Here is a 21,245-nt window from a genome sequence, read left to right on the forward strand (position 1 = left end):
ATTTAAACAGAACAGGACTTAAAATAAAAATACACATCAACAAGTACACACTAATTAATTAAAATGGTAACACTGATATTGCACAATTGAAACTTACCCTTTTTTGTAGGTTTTTTAACTGCTAGCTGCCCTGACACATCTTGCAGCCTTTTTTCCAATTCCTGCTTTTTCTCTGCCATTTGTTCATCTTTAGATTTTCCGGACACTTTCTTGTCTAAAAAATACAAGAGCAGCTATTACTTTTATAGGGAAATAAAAGGCAAATCAGAGGAAGAAATACAACTAAATGCATACCAAATATGTTACGCAACTTATAAAAGAAACTAATAAATAGCAGCGGTTATGATTGCACTACACAAACTTTACCCCCTACAAACCATTAATCCAATAATAGCAATGAAACAAAATCAACTTAACTGTACATTAAAACAAAGCATTTAAAGTTACTGGTAAACATAAAAATAATACAGAAATTCTAACTAAAATTTACATGCATGTACATATGAGAAAACACATTAATACAGAATAAAAGTGCTTTGTTAGTAAATGTCAACTCTGTGTGTGTGGTTCTGAAACAGAGCTTAAATTATTCAGTTTCTATTATCTCATAACAGAATAAATATTCAAGCAACTTAGTGAAAAAATATCTTACAGTGATTTAACAGACATATTTACGGTCTTCTGTTATAAGTTTGTCATGAGTAATATTTTTATGTTAAGATTCTATAATACGTACAATTTAGTCATTTCTCAATGTTCTGTAATGATGAATGCAGACCTTTGAAGTAATTTGTATCTGCTCTATTTCACTGTTATTAAACACTGATTCAAAACTCCGATGGTTAACACAAGGAACAAATATTTATTCAAGGATATGTTTATAACAGCCACACTACGTGGGTTATATCTGGTTTCAGTTGCTCTAATTGATGCTTGGTACTGATGTCACAATTCTTCGTTAGGTGCCCTAACAAAATGTAGTGTCTGAAAAATTAAAGAGGAGCAATTGGATGGAAACTACGTCTCGTGGGAAAACTGCGTAAACTATAGGATTCCCAGAATTTTTCCAATTTTCCGAGTGCTGAAGAAGCAATACGGCCAAGTCCACAACTTATGGAAGAAGCAAGCCTGGCACAAGCTTTCCCATCTAATCCCAGACAGCAGATGGATATAAAAGTGAGTTTAGTGAATGGAACCATGTTCACGACTGTTGTGCATATTTAGGAGACCTATGCTACATTTGATACCTCTCTCAAAGAAGGAACAGGCGAAAAGTGTAGTACGGCAAAAAACATAACCTCAACGTTAAAAACTTCAAATATTAAAAATCTTTCCGAATCAAAGTGTAGAATGAAATTAATTAGCATTTTCTTATCTTAACAGTCTTGCTGAAATACTGGCGTGAATGTTCAATGGAAATTATACTTGAATCCACAAAACTAGGGCTGTTTTATCCACTCCCCTAAAGATGAATCACTATGAGCAGTCACATTGTCAGGATGATGAGGCACCCGTTGCATAGCCAGCAATGAGTCAGCACAAAAAAATGTTACAAAGTAATTGTTTCAGACATACATAATTAATAGGTTAAAAACTAGCAAATCAGTAATTGTTATATAACCCTACTGGCATTTTTCTAAACATTTTTAAAATGTCTTAATTAAGCTATTATTATTCCTACTTTCAAGTAAGTTACCTGGCTATATAGCTTAAATGATTTTCTTTAATCATAATATTACACTCATCTCAAAATACTCTACAATCACATGCAATGTGAGCATATGCATTTATTATAAAGGAAAGTTTCTGCCCTTATAGCACAAAAGTTCAGACACACAGGCTAAAATATTGCACTCGCATCACGCACAAGAAATATCCTGTAAACATTTAAAAGAGTATTGACAAGTCATACATGTTACTGGAATATATAGCCTACATAATTTATAGTGAGAAATGTAATCTCCGAAACCTATAAATAATTTCTGTTTTTCATAACAATGAGAGAAAGTTATTTGTAAAGACTATTATTGAAATTACTAAGTAAGTGAACAAGATAATTGATGATTGATAAGTGACTTAACAAGATAACATTTGCAGTGGATTACATTTTTGGCCCACCATTTAATTAAGTCAAAATCCTTTTGACATTTTCATAGATACATTATTATTATTTGATGTATTTATATACTGTAAGCAAAAAAAATTGGCAATACAATTTAAAATAGTTTGGAAACTTGCTGTAACAGCTCATGATAATTAAATTTATGAGTTAATGCTTGATGTACCAGTTAAAGCTTCCATTCGCTATAACGTTTTAAATAATAAAGCAATATTAATTGGATACATTTTGAAATTAATTGGACAAATGCCTTATTAATCTAACCACACCGCAATAAAATAAACCCATATCCAATAAAATCAGATCAAGGATCTTATTTAATAGGCCAAATACACTGATTAAAAAGTGAATATTCAGAAAAATAGAAAAATCTAATTCCAATAAAAAAATTATAATTGGAAAGCTTCCATTTAAATGGTAGAAAATCCTAACTGACTTTACTGATCTTATTAAGTAGAACATTCGGAACTATAGGGAAAAAATCAATAAACTTTCATTAAAAACCAACAGAATTCTCAATCATTTAATTCTATAAAATAGCCAGAATCAGACAATTCCAGAATCATAAATGACAAGACACCTGTTACTTTAAAGAGATCTTCCAATTTTATTTTGACATTTATAATCTATAACATCCTGGCGAGTGTGCTTCAATGCAGATGATTGCACACAAGGTAAAATTTATGTTAAGAGAATAATTTTCATTTTAAGGAAAACGTACAAAATGGTATAATATTTAAATTAAAAAAAAAATAATACACTGTGTTCGTATATTATGAAACTTTAAAGCAGGAAATGCAACATTTCTGAAATGAGACTTCGATTTCCATAAAGACAGACTACAGTATAAATTTCTCCTTGATGCATGCATCTACTGAAGATCTAATTTGTAAATTATTATAAATATATATTTATTTTAAGCCTATTACATCTCACTGCACTAATTACTTTTTTTAATTTACATACCAATGTACTGAGCATGTAATAATCACACCGTATGTTCAGAAAAAAATATAGTACCATCATTATAGTGCACTAGCTAATATACAAGTACTTATAAGCATGGTGAGTATGAATTTGACAAACTTCGGATCCAGGTTCAACATGACAAAATAAGTTGAAAACCTCTATACAACTTGTGATCTAAAGTGCTTCCCAAGTCTGGTATCCATCTTTGAAGTTGGGACTGAACAACATTTCTATCTAAATAATAAAAAAAAATATTTAAAATGAAACACTGAGTGTCTGGATTATGTTTAATTGAAGGATGTTCTACAACTACTGTGAAATTTGTCCATGCAGAAAAAATATTTTATTGAACTAATTGGGATTTTCCACATAATTGTGACATGTTACTACCCAGAATTAGTTGCTAGGATACTTTGCTTGTGTTTAAATGACATAACTTTGCCACAAGTTGGAGTGTACAAAGTTTGCAAAATCTTGTAAAAGGAGAACCTTGAGTATTATACTTCATGAAAGATGTATCATTTTTTTGCTTATAAAAAATGCATTCTTTCGTATGTACAGAATAAGTTAACTCGTACAAAAATTCATAAATATTTAATGTGGTACTGAGCAAAAGAATTTGCACCATTAAGGTAGTTTTTATTCCAATAATGAAATATTTTTTTTTTAATTATATTATATTGTGCACAGACTGTAAAATAAAATGCAACTTTCTGGTATTTTTGGATGCCAGAGAAACTCAGAATTTCATGGAACCGATGACATGTACTATATATTTTTTTAATATAAAATTAAGTTTCATGTTCACTGATAATAAAATTTTATTATAGCAGAACTTACATAATATTGATTTTGTTTATACATTACCATTACTGTTTGCTAGATAATTATCTTAAACATGTTAGCATGAATTATTGTTTTATAAACACATTTAAATAACATATATTTTCAGTCTGTTAAGAGTGTTTTATTTAAAGAAATTACCTTAGAAAAATTCAATTTTCCTCCCTATAGAAACATGACGTTGCATCCGATTGTATGATTACCAATTGATTAGGTGTGACTTATAACTTCATAAATTGCCCGATTACACCTCAACTGTAACAAACAAAAGCTTCAGCAAATACTATTCGGCAGCAAAAAAATAGTAACTGACAATTTTTATTCTACTTTAAATTTAATTGTGTTCAAAAGCTAAATTTGTAAACATCTGAATTCGAAGTTTAACATTTCCATTTGTGTTTCTAAGATAAGGATTAATTTTTCTTTAAATTTCAATATATTAGTTAACTACTATCCTATGTATGTAATGTTCAAACACAGCACACTCATTAATTGGATTACTTGAAATTAACAACCATTTACTTCATCAGAATGTATAGTGACATAAAAAATCTATGTACAGTACAATCTCGTCATAAAGTACATTAATAAAGCCTCAAATTTGATACTTAGTAATGAAATTACTTTATTCTGAAAGTCTATATACAGTAAACTTGACAGGGTGTAGCTAGGCTGCGACTGCACTGTTTTTTTTTTTTTGTTTTTTTTACTGCTGTGTGGGAAAGCTATTTACCTAACCCTTCAGACCCTCCTTCCCCAGCCATCTTCACCAGACAATTTGTCACACTTTAAACCAAAAAGGAATGCCTTGACTGCTGCTTCTCTACCTCTTTTACCTTCCCACACTCCTGATGGCTGGAAGAGGCATTTTTCAGGCAAATATTTACATCAGTTCTCCCAGGCACATTTGTTTTTGTAATCATGTCTGGTAAAAGGAAACGTAAAGTGCTGACAATAGCAGAGAAGTTAGAAGTTGGTGACAGGTTAAAGAAAAGAAAACCTGCCGCGAAATTAGCACAGAAATATGAAATTGGAATCCAAACCATGCGCGATATTAATAAAAGTGAAGAAAAACTTTTGCAGTTTGCTAGTAGATCAGACAGTGTGGCAGGGCCATCTAAACGTAAAAGCATGAAAACATCTCCCCTCTACAGGCAAACATCTCCCCTCTACAGGCAGAAGCTGCCAGTAACACAATGGGAGGGGGAGGGCTTCTTGAAACTGCTGAGAGAGAGAGAGACAGAGAGAGAAAGGGAGCATGTTGTTTGCCCCCAAGACACCCCTTAATCCCCCCACACCATCACCCAACAACAGCCATCATTCTTTCTCGACAGCTAGCTGCAAAGCTCATGGTCCACAGCCCCAAACTCATGGTCCACAGCCCCTGTGCCAGCGGGCCCCCTCTCCCTTTGCAGCCTTTGTTTACTGCCTGAACCTTTTTTCCCTTCCAACTAATGGTATTTTTCCTTGTTTGAAGATGCCATTTAAATCACCTTTCTTACAAAAGAGCCAACAAGGAAGCACTCATAAAAACCAGATTAGTTTAGGATTACTATTTACGTAGTCAAACTGACCTTGCATTTCAAAACTCTCATAACTTTGAAGGTCCCCTAGTATCCCATACTCGTAGTTATGACTGTAAAGTGCATCCTAATTTTAATAGGCGGAATTAACAAGAAACAATATCTTGCCGCGCGAGGTAGAAAAATAAAATGCAATAGCTGGAAGGGGGGAAAAAAGGTGTATAATATTGTGCTGTGGTTCAGACACTTATTTTGTAGTGACCCGGGATAAAAGGTCGTTAAAAGGGTGGAGGGAGATGCTGAGTTGGGACTGCCGCCGCTTGTACTCATAGAATTCTACTGAAGAGACACTCTTTTGCCAGTAAATACACCATTTTTAAGTGGTGAAACGGATTATCCGGGTTTTTATATGGGCATTCAATTATCCGGGCATCGGAAGGTCCCAATTAACACGGATAATCGAGAGTTTACTGTATTTACTAGTGGTGCACCGATGCGGATACCGATGAATCGTAATCGGCGATTATGGGTACTTACCGATTAATCTTAATTGGTGATTATCTTAACGATTACTTTGCCGATTATTTACGTCCCGGCGTAATTAAGTAGGTTTTTACCGTGTAATATTCTGTTACACATTTTAGGACGAAATACGGTAATATTTGTATATGTTACAAAATTCATCTAACTGCGTCATATCATAATTACAGATATTTCATTAAGTTTAATAAATCTCATTGCCTCAAACAATAAAAAATGCATTTTTCTTACACGTTTATTTACGTTTCGTCTTTTGTTTATTGGCCTCTTACATTACGTATAGCCAGAGAAGTAAAATAGATGGCACGCAATCAAAATACCACAAACAGTTGCAGTGGATTCTATGACAATCAATCTTTTCGAGTCGTAGTAGCGGTTCAAAATCGTGGTCCCGATACCTTCTAGTTTGTATCACTGCGTTTTACAAACTCGTTATAGGCGTCTTTGGTAACATTATCCGTTTGTTATTTGTATGTGACGTGAAACGTGAAAAAGTATTTATAATTTTATATATTCAGTCAACATAAATAAAATCACATGTGCTAGAATTGGTTTTTAGTCATTTTTATATAATTATAGTGAGATGGCGAGTAGGGGAAAAAAAAAGTGAAGTGTGGAAACATTTTTCTATAAACTCAAGTGAACAAAATAAAGCAGCATGTTTACATTGTTAAACGGTAATTTCTTGATGCAACCTTATGTGATAGTCGATAATAATGCTAGTTTTCCGCAACAAAAACTTACCCATTGTAAATTACAATTATTAGACTGTAGTTCAAGTTGTTTACAATAACAAATATTTACATAGAATTTAATTTAATTTCCCCAAATTTCTTCATTATAATCGGTAACTGAATTGGTATCTGCCGATTATTGCTCTCATAATCGGTAATCGAATCGGTAATCGGTAAAGTCATATCGGTGCACCACTAGTATTTACCTTTCAAATGTAGTATTTGTGAATTTTTAAAAATAAAGTAGTAGGGGATCAAATGTTACATTAGCTTGGAAGCAAATATTTGTAAAACAACAAGAATTTAAAAAAAAAATTACTGAACTTAATACAGTAGCCTAAATTCTAGGCCTACATGTACAAAATTTATATCTGTCGAACACAAAATGACAAATGGGTTAAACTATTTTACAGATGTATACATTTATGGAGATAGAATTCCCTTGTTATCTCCTAGGCGAAGTCTCGTGCGACCAGCAGATAAAGATGACTGTTTGTACAGTTTAATAATTTTTTCGCTATCTTTTATTATTGTTGACAGTGCAGTGGGCACAAAACCAAACGACCGTGCCACATCTGCATTTTTCCTGCCTTTGTAAACTTCTTTCAAAATTCCCACGTTTTACTTCAAAGCGAACTGCTTGCGTTTCTTTTCATCTGTTTGTCCATCCATCCTGATTAAAATATTCAATCAACTATATTGTTTGCCATGCGCCACATCAAACGTAAACAAACCTCGTATCCATAGATAACCATAGCGCCGCACTAGTAGCGCACGTAGCGAACATGGCTATGCCAGGCGACATTCCGACCTTAATGGCAACACAAAGCGTGTAGGCCATGTTGTGACACCAAACAGTTCAAAACTTAACCTGCATAAATTAACATTATTGGACTTTATATTTTGTATATAAGTTAAAATATAATTTCTATTTAACGTTTGTATCTGCGTTAATTAAAACTTTTAAAACGTGCTCTACAAATAACCAAAAGATGGCGCAGCTAAAAACAATTGTCTTCAAGAGAGGCGAGACAGCAATCAATTGCTTAGATCGTCTCGTGCACATGTGTGTGATCCATGGAGGAGGAAGAATGGCGCGTTATACTGTACTATGATTCTATGAATCGTTGAGACAGTATTTGTTTACTTGTTAACGATTCTTGAAAGTGATAAAAATTTATCATAATGTACATTTATATTAAAGAACCCCTGCGCAAACACAGTAACAATTATGTATGTAAAATTTTCCTGATAACTAATACTTTAACTGATACATTAACGAAGAGATTATTTTAAATATAACTTTTATACATGTTTGCTATTTAACTTCTTCCAATCTGTGTTATTCTGTTAAGGATAGGACGATGATAGGAAAAGTAGGAAACGAATGTGAGTGTTTCAACTTTAATGTGCCTCGAAAAAGTCAAATCGATGGTTGTTCCAATCGAGTGGAAGAGAGATAGATGCGGTGCAAGCGTACAATGAGCGTAACGGGACAATGGGCACAACGGGACAATGTGTCATCCTTTTTCGTGCGTGCAGCCAGCGTTCATCGATTTATTAGACGTTACGTCAAAAAAATTTCTTGTTGTATTACATTGAAAGCATCATATACAGATTACAATATAAAGAAGTCATCTTGTTTTAATGTTTTTTTCCAACATTTTTTTGACGTAACAACGTCTAATAAATCGAACGCCGGCTGCATGCACGAAAGTGTCCCATTACGCATATTGTTCTATTACACTGTGTCCCATTATGCTCATTGTTCCATTACACTGTGTCCCATTACGCTCATTGTTCCGTTACGCTGTGTTGTTATGCTGACGGCGAGTGCAGTAATAATAGGTTATGTTAAAATTGACTAAAAAATTATGGTGATTCATATAATTCATGATAAATATTTAATTACAGTTTATTTATATGAAAACTTGTTCATAATCATATGTAAACTTTATAGCTAAACACCAGATTTTAAAATTAATTACAAGTCATGTACACGTGAACTGTTTCGTCGACTGTTTATAAAGTGAAGTGAAAAGTTAATGTGGTTTTCATTGCTTATTACAACAACAATTTTGGCAATAAAGGTTAATTATTCTTGCATTTTAAAAATCTTATTGCTAGTATAATTTCAAGTATTTCTTCTTTTATTATTAAAATAAAAATTATTCAATTTTATTCATAAAACTATTTGTTATGACGTCACGTTAAACTATCGTCCGTAAACTGACTTTACAGACAACCAACTTTTTTTAAATATATATAATTTTTTTTTTTTTCTTTTTTCAGCATAGAACATAATTTTATGGAATAACTTATTAATAGTGACAAGACTGCTACAAATCATTTCTCCTGTGAAATAATAATTGATGTTAAGCATTGAATTATTTCCTTTTGTCAGAAAGATAATACTGTCAATAGACACTAATTTATAGTTTTAAAAAATTCAATAAACAGTAACATTAAAAAAAATTATTAAAACTTATTATAATTAAACATGGTTTACAAAATAAATTTTTTAATGTTAACAAGTTGGGTAGTATCCATCTGGCAACAGTTGACACAATTTATTCGGTGCTATAATCTAAGTGTGAGTCAGGCTATAGATTATTAAATTTGACAAAAATTATATTAAATTTTTTTTTTAATTTAAAGAATTTTTGTACAAATTGTTTTAACCACAAGCAAATATGTTACATAGCAACCCCAAGTTTTATGTATTGCAAGGGACATGCATTTATCACATTTGTTGCAATAATTTTTTTGGAAAATAATTTTTTAATTTTTTATAAAATACTGATAATTCACTTTTAAAAATTTGGAATACTGAAAATTCAGTTCTAAAAACTCAGAATACAGCAAAATAGACGTTCAAAAACAAACTATCAATTCAAAAGATAATTCATTCCGAAAATTGCAAGAAACAATGAAAAATGTGTGCATATATTATCCTTCTAACTATTATTTAGTTTTTAACTGTCCGTATCCATACTTGCCAACTTTGGAAATTCCCAATCCAGTAGAAATATTATAATAGTTAATTTTAGCATAAATCAGACACAGCAATTTGGTTTACTCTATGATTAAACCTGCCAACTTACTAAATATTGTACATTTTATATTATCTATCGTATTCACCCGAAAATAAGACGACCCTGGATGTAAGACGACCCCCCAATTATAAAAACATGTTTCAGGAAAAATTTTAAACTCACAATCTTAGCTTCTTTCTTTTGGTGTGATTGCCTGGATTCACAAGAAAACATTGATATAAGCAATATCTACATATATTTCTAAAATTGTCTTCTACAATTAACATTACACATTTAAAACAATAAATTAGGTCATTTCAACTGCTTTTTTTTCTTTCCAGTATCAGTTAATTACATTAGGCCTACACATTTTCCTCTTCTCCACTGTCACTATGTTGATCATCACTTTCACTGTCTTCATTCTCATCGGTTTCACTGTCCAAATTCTCTGCATCATTCCACAAGAACTCATCTTCTGTGCCATGCATAGCATTGGTTAGGCAACATTTCTTGAAGCCATTCACAATAACTTCAGGCCTGATCCTGTTCCATGCTGTCATGATCCAATTGCACAGTTGTGCAAAAGTTGGCTTCTTAATTTTACCTGTGGGTGTTTTTTCATGGTTACCTGCTGCCAGCCATTGACAGTATAGCTCCTTCAAATTGTCCTTAAAAGGTTTGTTAACCACAACATCTAGTACCTGTAGTTGAGAAGTCATTCCACCAGAAATAACTACCAGAAGTCTTGTATTTTTTTTTTTTCACGTCTGATGTCAGATGTCCTTTAAAGGTATCTAGTACAAGCATGCCTCTCTGCTTCAACAAAGCACCAGGTCTTCTGCCCCAAATTATTTCTAACCAATCCACCATCATATCGTTGGTCATCCACCCTTTTGGTTGACACATCACTACAACACCCTTAGGAAATTGCTCTTTAGGCATTGTTTTTCTCTTCAAAATTACAAATGGTGGCAGTTTCCTGCCATCTGCCAACACTGCCAGCATAACAGTCACTCTTAATTTTTCATTTCCAGAAGTTTTAATTGTGATGGATTTTGCCCCACGATCATCAATTGTGTAATTTGATGGCATATCGAAATAAACAGGGGTTTCATCTGCATTCCCGATTTGCCCCATGAGATAGTTGTGCGATTTTCGTAATTTAATAACATGTCTTTGATAGGCAGTCAACTTCTCTTCAAAATCTGCTGGCAGCCTTTGACACAACGACGTTCTTCTTCGAAGGGAAAACCCACTTCTCCTCATTAGCCTTGTGCACCAGCCCCTACTAGCTTTGAAATCTCTTCCTGCAATGTTCCAAGTTATTGCGATTTCGCGTGCCTTTTGTTGGATAGACATATAAGAAACTGGCATCCCATTTCTTCTCTGTGCTCGTACGAATTCCGTTACTTGTTTGTCAATCTCAGGGAAGTTTCCACGTCTTGGTCCACGGAAAGATTTTCGTGTTGAGCTTGCATTCTGTATTCGAGGCTTTTGTTTTCTCCAGCGCCGAACATTTGCCTCGGTAACACCATATTTTCTAGCTGCCGCACAGTTATTGGTGTCTTCTGCATATTTCACAGCCATCATTTTAAAATTTTTGTCATAACTGCGCCTTTCACCTTTATTACAATTTGCTTTCACACTTGAACCTCGTTTTTCCACGTGGTCAGCCATAACGATTAACGAATGTTAAAAAATGTCTTCGTTATAAATAAACAATGCGATTTCCGTTCACCATAGATACATATATATCGTTAACATATGCCACTTCAAAGAAAAAAGTACATGAAGTGTGTTCCATATTGACGGGACTACTGATCTTTCGTTTTGCGATGTTGGCAGCCTGGAACATGGCTATGGCATGCAGCAGAGAAAGTGTCGTATACACGTCCGTATTGTGTTATCTATGAGCACAGCTATTGTTTACTTAGCTGCTTATATGCTTGTTGCTTAGCTGGAGTAACATTATGGCATTTTTAATGACGAAGTTATGGAAAACATGAAGTGCTGCAATATTTGGCGTTTGGGAAACCCTTTTTTGGGTAATATTGGAGGCTATGAATAAATAAAATAATAAATAAACAGCCTTTGTTATTATAGGTAGGTTATACAACAAAACGATCTTTAAAAAAAGTTTGATCTCGGTTGTTAGACGACCCCCAATTTTTTGAATCCTCTAGAATGAAAAAACTATCGTCTTATTTTCGGGTGAATACGGTACTGAAGTCAAAATATTTCATATACCCTTATACAATATATAGCTATTAACTGACCTGAGGAATCTGCATTGTAAATTGCATAGTTTACCATGTCTTCATATAGTAATTTACACAATATTGCACCCATTATCAGTTCATTAAAATTTATTTACAACACTTCTGAACTAGCTTCTTATAGTACTTAACACATCATTGCCCCAATCAGCCGTTCATTTCATACATTTATTTAAATACTTAAACTAGTTATTTTTTCTCAAGGAAAATGCTCTAGAGATGCTGCAGTTGCTATCTTAGCTCTTTGAAGAAATTTATCAGAACATTTCTGATCATAGCAAAAACCCACTTTTGTCTGGATTTAATTACAGATATGCTTTCTAGACAGTTATTTGACAAGTGAGATCTGATCTGGATCCTGTTTTTCTTCACCAAACGAAACACCTCACACTATGCACTACTGTGGGGGATTGTGAGAATGGAAACCATTACATACTCTAGATAGTCTGTCAAATTTTGGTTTCCCAGTAATGCTTTTCGTGTTTCCGACACAGACCCATTTTTCAACAATACTGGCACTTTGTGTTAAACAAGAAAGGTCTTCCAGCTGAAGGGAAATGAACTGATTGTGAAGTTCATCCATGGCCATGCTCCTTGTTTCATTGTCTTGCATTGGGAATATTACAGGAAACTAATTCAGGAAGTACTCAACATCGAAAAGCTGACATTTTCAATGCCATCAATGATTGCAGGACTAGCTTTCTTCAAAACTCCCTTATTCAAAGGGAACCTATTCACAATATAGTCACATGAAGTGATAAAATAGTTCACTTACAGTTTGTGAAGTCTGGAAACCAATCACCATATCAGTCTTGCCTATAATATTTCAACAGCATGATACCTAACTTCAAGAACATCCACATTCTTGATAGCAGCAGGCTTCACAAACCTAGAAAATAGCTCTTTTAAAATCGCAGAGCATATGTCGCAAAATGTGAATTTGTGGTTCTGATGCCTGAAGCATTATGTTTACCTTCTCAAATATTGGTATTACATGCAACAAAAACAAGCAAAAAGCTCTATTTAATGGCAATGAGAGAAAGAGAAATAGCTTTTCTTCACGACTTAAATTTGGCATTTGACTTTTCAAAGTAAAGCTGTAATCATTTACTGATATGAATGCACAAGCCATTTTCTTGTCCGAGATCTTACAATCATTATATGCTTTTCTTTTACTTGAATGTTTTCTTTCAAAATTAACAGATTCTTTTGTTCCAGATGGCTTAATTGTCATGCCTGAAGGAGGGGAAGAACATGATGGTTTATGAACATCTGGCTAACCGACTGATGTGAGGTTCTCTTTGAGCAACAACATAGAACTCGGTGGTTTCTGAATCATGCCTACCATCTCTCCAGATTTGTTTTCTTCTCTTCGGAATCCTGCAAGATGTTAGTGACCAACACTGTGATTTCTGATGACTGATTTCTTTTTCAAGAAACTCAACAAAGGCTGCCACTGATCTACAAACCTAGTCAGACTTCTCCCCAAAGACCACCAACTGGTGCAAACATGTTTCAATATCTTTTTAGCTCCTTTATTATGTTAATTTTAAGATTCTGTGAGACTTTCTTTTCGTTTGCTACTTTTTTCAAGGTAATAATAAATGTCTATTAAAATTTTGTCAACTTTAACTGGCAAGCTACTTGACCATTTTTCCGCAGCCAAACTAATAAAATTGCACAAACATCCCATTACATAAGTCCCTCCTGAGCATTTTTTAAAACAGCTGCCACACCATTTTTATGTCCAAGCATAACTGCAGCATTGTTTGCAGAAAAGGATATGTTTTTATAGGTACTTCAAAACTCCAATTCAGCCAACATCAAATTGCCTATATTGCAACCAGTTGCATCACCTATTAAATTAGGCAACGAAAGAATTCACGAGATGATTTTTTGCACATTTTCATCATAAAATTGACTACCACTGGATAGAGTTTTGAATCTGAGTCGTTACTACCATCGGTCGAAAACAAAAAGGTCCATTTTGCAAATGTGTTTCAATATCCTCTGTAGCACTTGAAAAACATTTCTTTAATGATAGCAGATGCTTTTGTTCTGCCACAGCTGTATTTCTTCGCAAAGTCGGATGAAGGAAACATTTTCCCTGCGTGATCGGCCACACTCAACAGCAGGTTATGTTCCACGATGAAATGTGTGAACAAGCACTCACTTCTGATGACGGCATTATCCACGTTTTCATTATCCACAAAATAATTCTGAATTTTGTTTTCTCTACACTTTTCGTATCACCGCTGTTTGGTGGTTTTGCCATGATTCTTAATGGCCTTTTTGCCACCATGTGCAATGTTTATGTCACAACAACAAACCGTACAAAAAGCATGGGTATTACCTTTATCAGATTTGATAATATAAGGAAACTCTTGTTTATAAATGTCTCTGAATGCCTGAAAATACTGCTTGGCTTTCCCACTCATATTGTAAAGTTTGAGGCAAACTACATACAACAATGTATTATATAAGTTCAAGATTGTAATTCAAACCACAACGCTATCTTGGACACTAATTCACTGAAAGACCAAAAATAACTAGATGCCCAATAGCCAGAGCCAAAAAATTTAAACAAAAAAAAAATCAAACTGCAGATGATTGGCATGTAGCAGCCAATGAAGAAACACATGACATACGTAACGAGTTTTTTTTATTTGACCTAGAAAGACATCCCATTGCTGATACGGTACCAAAATCTTCCGATTTATTTTAATAATGTAAAAATGTTGGCAAAACAGTAAAATAACAGATGTGACAGTACAATCGTACAACAGCATGATTTTCCATACATTTTACGGGTAAATCGTACAAGTTGGCAAGGTTGTGTATCTTCTATTCAGGGCACTGTTACCAAAGATAATACACTTTAATATTAAACTATGTGAATGCAAGCAGCCAGATGCTGAAAGCTACACAATCAATAGATCTGTCAATATTTTGAGTTCTTTATGTAGTGTTTTGTTTCTGACCAGTAACCATTTGAATAAGAAGTGCTTGTTCTGTAGCTGTGGTTTTATGGAAACTTTATTCTCGTTTCGTGTTTATGTTGTTTGTTTACATTTTTAAGAAATTATTTACATTTTATAATTGCAATTTTAAGTACATATTGTTACAGTAATATATACAAGTACTAGCTGCAATACCCGGCGTTGCCCGGGCTGAACACAGGGTGTAGTTAGTAACTGTCTTCTTAATTTGATTGTCAAGTGTGAAAATTAATTTATATCACTTTCAGATCCCGACAGAAGTTGTTGTGCCAGTTTATAGTTATTTACCTGGTGTGTATGTAATTTAGACTTTATAAAGCAATATAGAAAAAAGCTGAAAAATAAGAGATTACTAATATTGAAAAGATTCTATTATCTAGCTAATGCTCGGCATGCATTGCAATGCATCAATCAGTTTTGTTTTGTAATATGTTTGAAGTAGTTACACATACATAAATTATCTATCCATCTCTCAAAAACATATATTTATCTCTATCTATATCTTTTCACATCTATGAATATCTCTATCTCTATTTATCTCTTTATATCTACACAAGCTGCAGTACCCGGCTTTGCCCGGGCTGAACACCGGGTGATATATTGTCCGCGAGTTACAGTACAATGGATAGCGATATGTCCAGTGTGGTGGACATTAAGAAATGACACATAATTACTGTTTGTGTATCTGTGACCTATGGTTTTCTGTTTACCCATGGCGATCGGTTGAAAGGTTTAGAAGTTGATGAGCTACAGCGCCATCTAGCGGCGAGTTACAAAAAAATTGTTAGCATAAAAACCTTCTCCATGATAAAAAACACTTCGATGTGCCAACTTTCATGGTGATCGGTCAAACGGTGTAAGAGTTTATCGACGACATACATGCCAACATCCAATTTATATATATTTTTATATTTCGAAATTTTGGGGCTTTCACTTTTGCGGAAAGTGGATGTTCAGGACCTCGAATGGTTTGGAACACTCCATCTCGAAAGAATAGATATTTGAAATTCCTGTAATTGTCGAAATTTTGGGGCTTTGTTCCCAGAGGGGGGCGGGGGGTTCGAGGACCCTGAATGGCTCGAAAACACTTAAAATCGAAAGAGATAGATTTTTCAAATTTTTTAAACTTTCGAAATTTTGGGGCTTTAACCACCTGGGGGGGGGGGGGGGGGGGGGGTTGACGTTGAGGACCCCGAATGGCTCGGAAACACTCCAAATCGAAAGAGATATAAAGGAATATAAGAATGTAGGCATTTACTGTACTCCTATCTACCATAATAACAATATTGACAAATAGAAAGCCTATAACCTACCTATTAATAATTATCTAAATAAATAAATAAATAAATAACTCTATGTTTAAGAATTTACGTACATACATAATATTAAACTTCAAACTATACACACCATAAAAAAAACTAAGGATGTTTGTGAAACTATATTTATTTGTCATAATGTTTAAAACATTTGTAGGATTTCTTTATATGTAAAACTGTGGTGGCAATATTCCGCTTATCCAAAGGAGTATAGAAATTAATAGAGACATCACTCACTGTACACACCACAAATCTTTGAATTAAGTATAAAAAAACATAGTCCAAAATGAAACAAAAAGTATAAATAACAACTAATTTGACAAAAAAATTATACAACTGGAATGACAATTTTAACATCCGCCTGAAATTTAATAGAAGTAGGTAGGTAAGAATATATATATAAGAAATTAAATGAAATTAAAACATACATAAAAAAATTATCTCACACTCAACCAAACATAATGTTTAATATGAAATAAAGGAAGATGGCAATTACACGTAACTATTCTAATTAATAAAAAAAATCAACTTTCCTGAAATAGTTAAATTCAAATTTTTCAACAATATATTACATAATTGATAAATATTTCTGGTCTTCGGTCTCAGCAGCCCTAAGACTCTTGACGCTCAGCAGATAAATTATAAACACTAAACCAAACTCCTTGCAAATAAGTAGGTAATGTAAAAAAATAACAATATTGACAAATAGAAAATATTAGTAGGCCCTACCTATGAATAAATTTCGAAGAAATTATAAGTTTAAGAATTTATGTACCTACATAATATTAAACTTGAAACTATCCACACAATAAAAACCTTAGAATGTTAGTGAAACTAATTTTTTTTATTTGTCAAAATACCTAAAATACGTATGTTTCCAAAATGAAACAAAGTATAAATAATGACCAATTTGACAAAAAAAAATTGTACAACTCGAATGACATTGAAAACATACACTTGAAATTTAAAAGAATTATGAGTTTCCTAGGTAGGGAAAAAATATATATATAGAATAAATTAAATTAAAAAAATGGGTGCGTGTACTTAGGTACGCGCATGAGAAGTTATACTTCATTGGCATCATTAAAAAATAGTTTTTAATTGCATGCAAAAATATTGCGCGGAGTCCCTCCGCGTGGAAGAAGTGAAACTTCGTAATGTGGAAATGAAAATATGAATGGGTAGAAATTAACTTTTAGTGAAATCATATTGTATCAAATCAAACTAAAAAAATAAAGGAAATAAATTTGTAACGATTCATAGATTGATCTTCAGAGAGAGCAAGACACCTATTGAATGTCTATAAAACTAACTTTTTTATGAGAGCAGATTTTCATGAAATAAATCATGAAATCATTCAACGATAAAACCTGTTTATTTAAGTAAGCGGACGGGTTCGCCCCAAGGAGAAAATAACGCGGCGAGACCTCGTGGACATAGAGAAATGACACACTCACTATTTATGTGTCTATGAAACATGATTTTTTTCTGCAATTTAAATTGTAATATACAAAAACGGTATTGAAAATTGAAACAAATATAGCGAAACTACAAACTGTCAAGAGCTTTTTTTTTTCTTACTCTCTACTTAGTTCCTTACAATAGCAAAACGTAACGTAATGGCTTGAAAGCTATTGCTCGGCAGACATAGAGGAATGACACTAACAGTTTGTATATCTATGACACACATTACATTTTTTAGATTTTTAGTAACTCAGAATCGAGATAAAATATCCAATTGTGAATCTAAACCATCCTCGAATCCCCGTGAACTCACACAAAAAATTTCATCAAAATCGGTCCAGCCGTCTAGGAGGAGTTCAGTGACATACACACGCACACAAGAAATATATATATAAAGATAAAAAAATTGTTATGAAAAAGACAAATGATTTAGCATGCAGGGTGGTTTTTTTTTTTTTTTTTTTTAAATTTATTGTCCTGCCAACTTTAGGATAGGAATTTTTATTTCTGCACCTTACTCTTTTTTTTTGAGGCACACATGTTGTTTGCCTACAAAGAAGTTAATTGTTGCTGGTTCCCTGAAATAATGATGGTTATAGGTTTCACTTGTACACCAAGCCTCCAGTAACATGATAAATAATATTTAACAGAATAACTATTTACAAGCTTTAAAATACATATCTTCAGTATTTGGTTCCTTCTCACAGTTACGTTCACTTTCTACCAAATATGCCCCCTGCATTCTTTATGAAAATGTACAGGTATGCTGTTTCTATTCTATTATATTAGTATATGTAAACAATTATGAGCAGTATTGTTGAACAGTGCATTTCTTTGTATTGCTGGTACTAGTGATAAACTACATTGCTGTATAAATTACAATTGTGAAAAGAATGATATGAATATTCAGATCAAAATTAACAAACATGTTCAAAATAATGGGAAAATAACACCACTTTCAACAAAAAATAAAACCATTTTGTGGCATTAAATAAAAACACAAATGCATACCTTTGGCTTAAGTGTTTTACGGTCACTGGCTCATGTCTATTTGCCTAAAAACAAACACATTAAGGTTCACTTTTATTTCCTTTTTTTGCAAAAACCCTGAGTTTTTTTTATTTTTAAATAATATGAATATGAGATAGCTAATAGCTCAAAACATACATTTGAGTTTCTTAATTTATGGCACCAAATGGTGTTATTTTTAACTGAAAATCATTATTTATCCCCAATTATTTTGCACATGTAAATTTTATTTATACTTTCAAAAATACCAATAGAATTATGAAGTTTACACAGTTACACAAGGTAATGCACCTTTCAGCAAAATCACATCTACATGTATAACATAAATAATTCAACAGTCATTATGGTTAAGAATGCCAAGTGTTGATCTTTTAGATATTTTATTCAGTAGAAAGCAAATGTAACTGTGTGAGAAAGACTCTTAAAGACTGACATTGATGTACAAGCAAATAAGACTTGATGTACAAGTACACCCTCTATTCATTGTATTTAAGGGAACTATTAAACTAGAATATGTGCAGGCAAACAACTTAAGTGGTCTTTGCTATAGGGTCAAAACAGCCTTTACAAAATTTTGGTTCAGAAATAAAAGCACCTTATCTCTAAAGTTGGCAGGATCATAACCACCAAAGAAAAACCAACCACTACATAATAAAAACTTGTTTTATCTCAGTATTTAAAAAAAAAAATTCTAATGCTCCTTAACATTTCATCTTATGATGTCACTTTATTAAGAATGAGTTATGATCACAGGCTTAATGAACAAAAGCAATAATATCATAAGTCATCCTTTAAATATGCTGGCTACAATCTATAACAATTATTGCTATTACTCTGTAAAAAAACATTAACAAAAATATTAATTACGTAAACAACACTAGAATAAAATTTTCATCGAACCATAGGGACAGAATCACTACTAACTCAAAAGTTAGTAGTTATTAAAAAAACTTCACAAAAAGAAATCAAAATATAGAAAGAACTATTGAACAATAGATCGTAAAACACATACGCTGATATTGTTTTGTTGTTTTGTTGCAATTTCTGAACTCAAATTATTATAATATAAATCAACTTACATTGATTTATATGTCAATTTTGCAGTATTTCAAGTTTTTGTAAGTGGATTACATATTATATATATACATATATATAAAATTGAAATGTTCATGTTTTCGACAAAAAAAAAAGCTGAAATTAACATTACCATCATTATCGCAATTGTGATAAAAGAGTCCCTACTAATAGCATATCTAATCACTACTTCAAAATATCATTATTATTTTGTGTAAGTTACAGCAAATTTTACAAATATGAATATGTAGTTTCATAAAGAGAGCCTACGTAAATATTTTCTTTAAAAACAAAAAGCTGGTATAATGATATTGTTAACATACAAGTCATTTAAATTAGAAAGCACAAAATTACTACTTGAGCCTACAGGTACACCGTATGAATCAAGAAAAATAATAATAATTTCTAAGTAAAGTAAAGGAACTTTGAAAGGGGCAGGTAATGCAAGTAAAAGCTCGCAAAACAGAAACAAACTACCAAAAGAATAACATGCTCCAAATCAGAACCACACACACCAATTAGCATCGCCGCTGAACACATTGAAAACTTCATACAAAGGCTGTGTGATGTGAAGATAGCTTAGCTAAAAATAGTTTGTTTTTTTCCTTCCCGTGGGACGCAGCTGGTCTCGGCTGGCGATGCTAGTCTGGTGCGCTGTTAGTAATGAGACTTACAGTATGGCTTACGTGGCTTTTTCCTTAGGCAGGAAGCAACATACGACTCCAACTCCCGTAGCGTCGAGGGCTTCAATGTTTCAAAGTCTATCTCTATCTCATCTGGATTTGAGTCTCTGAGTGATGGCTCTCGAGACTGGATAATATGGACCACTCTCCCGAGTTTATCACCTGGTACAATACAAATCCATGACAAGATTCAGCTTATTAAAACAATAATGTACAAAGCAGTAACACTTCTTCAGAAATAGATAGGAGTAAGTCTTCAAACAAGGTCCTAAGCATTTGATTAACCTTTAAATATTTTGCCCTGAGCTATTTCAACAAAAATTGTTCTCTATTTCAATAAAAAATAAAATAAAAAACACTTTAATTATAATAGATAAAATGGATTCACTCACACAGTTCAAATAAAATACCTATTGTTTTAGAAGTTACAGATATAAAACATAAATTATAAAGTTAACCTTTGAATTGTAACCACCTCTTCAAGAAATAGTGCCCTGCTTGCAAGACTTAAGTGATACCTGAATGTGAATATTGTTTCCAAGGTTAAAATGTGCACAGTTATTTTTTAATTATAACTGTTAAAAACACAGATTAGCTAAAGTTTCTATATTGCTCCAGCAGAATCAATGGGCTGGAAAGCA

At 32.8% G+C, this 21,245-nt stretch overlaps 1 protein-coding gene across 21 annotated transcripts in view; it reads right to left on the bottom strand.

The window, feature by feature from the left end:
• LOC134546323 (bromodomain-containing protein 3-like) overlaps positions 1-21,245 on the bottom strand; it is a 363,730-nt gene that overhangs the window by 157,737 nt on the left and 184,748 nt on the right. For 16 of the 21 annotated variants that reach the window (XM_063389071.1, XM_063389068.1, XM_063389079.1 and 13 more), the window contains 2 exons: positions 20,596-20,766; positions 98-214 (listed from right to left, as the gene is read on the bottom strand). In XM_063389071.1, coding sequence (XP_063245141.1) covers positions 98-214; positions 20,596-20,766 — 288 coding nt within the window. The remainder of the gene's footprint in view (positions 1-97; positions 215-20,595; positions 20,767-21,245) is intronic. The other 5 variants (XM_063389075.1, XM_063389074.1, XM_063389073.1 and 2 more) reach the window with 1 other exon arrangement.

The sequence above is a fragment of the Bacillus rossius genome, chromosome 1 (assembly GCF_032445375.1).
Source record: "Bacillus rossius redtenbacheri isolate Brsri chromosome 1, Brsri_v3, whole genome shotgun sequence".
NCBI classification, from domain to species: Eukaryota; Metazoa; Arthropoda; class Insecta; order Phasmatodea; family Bacillidae; genus Bacillus; species Bacillus rossius.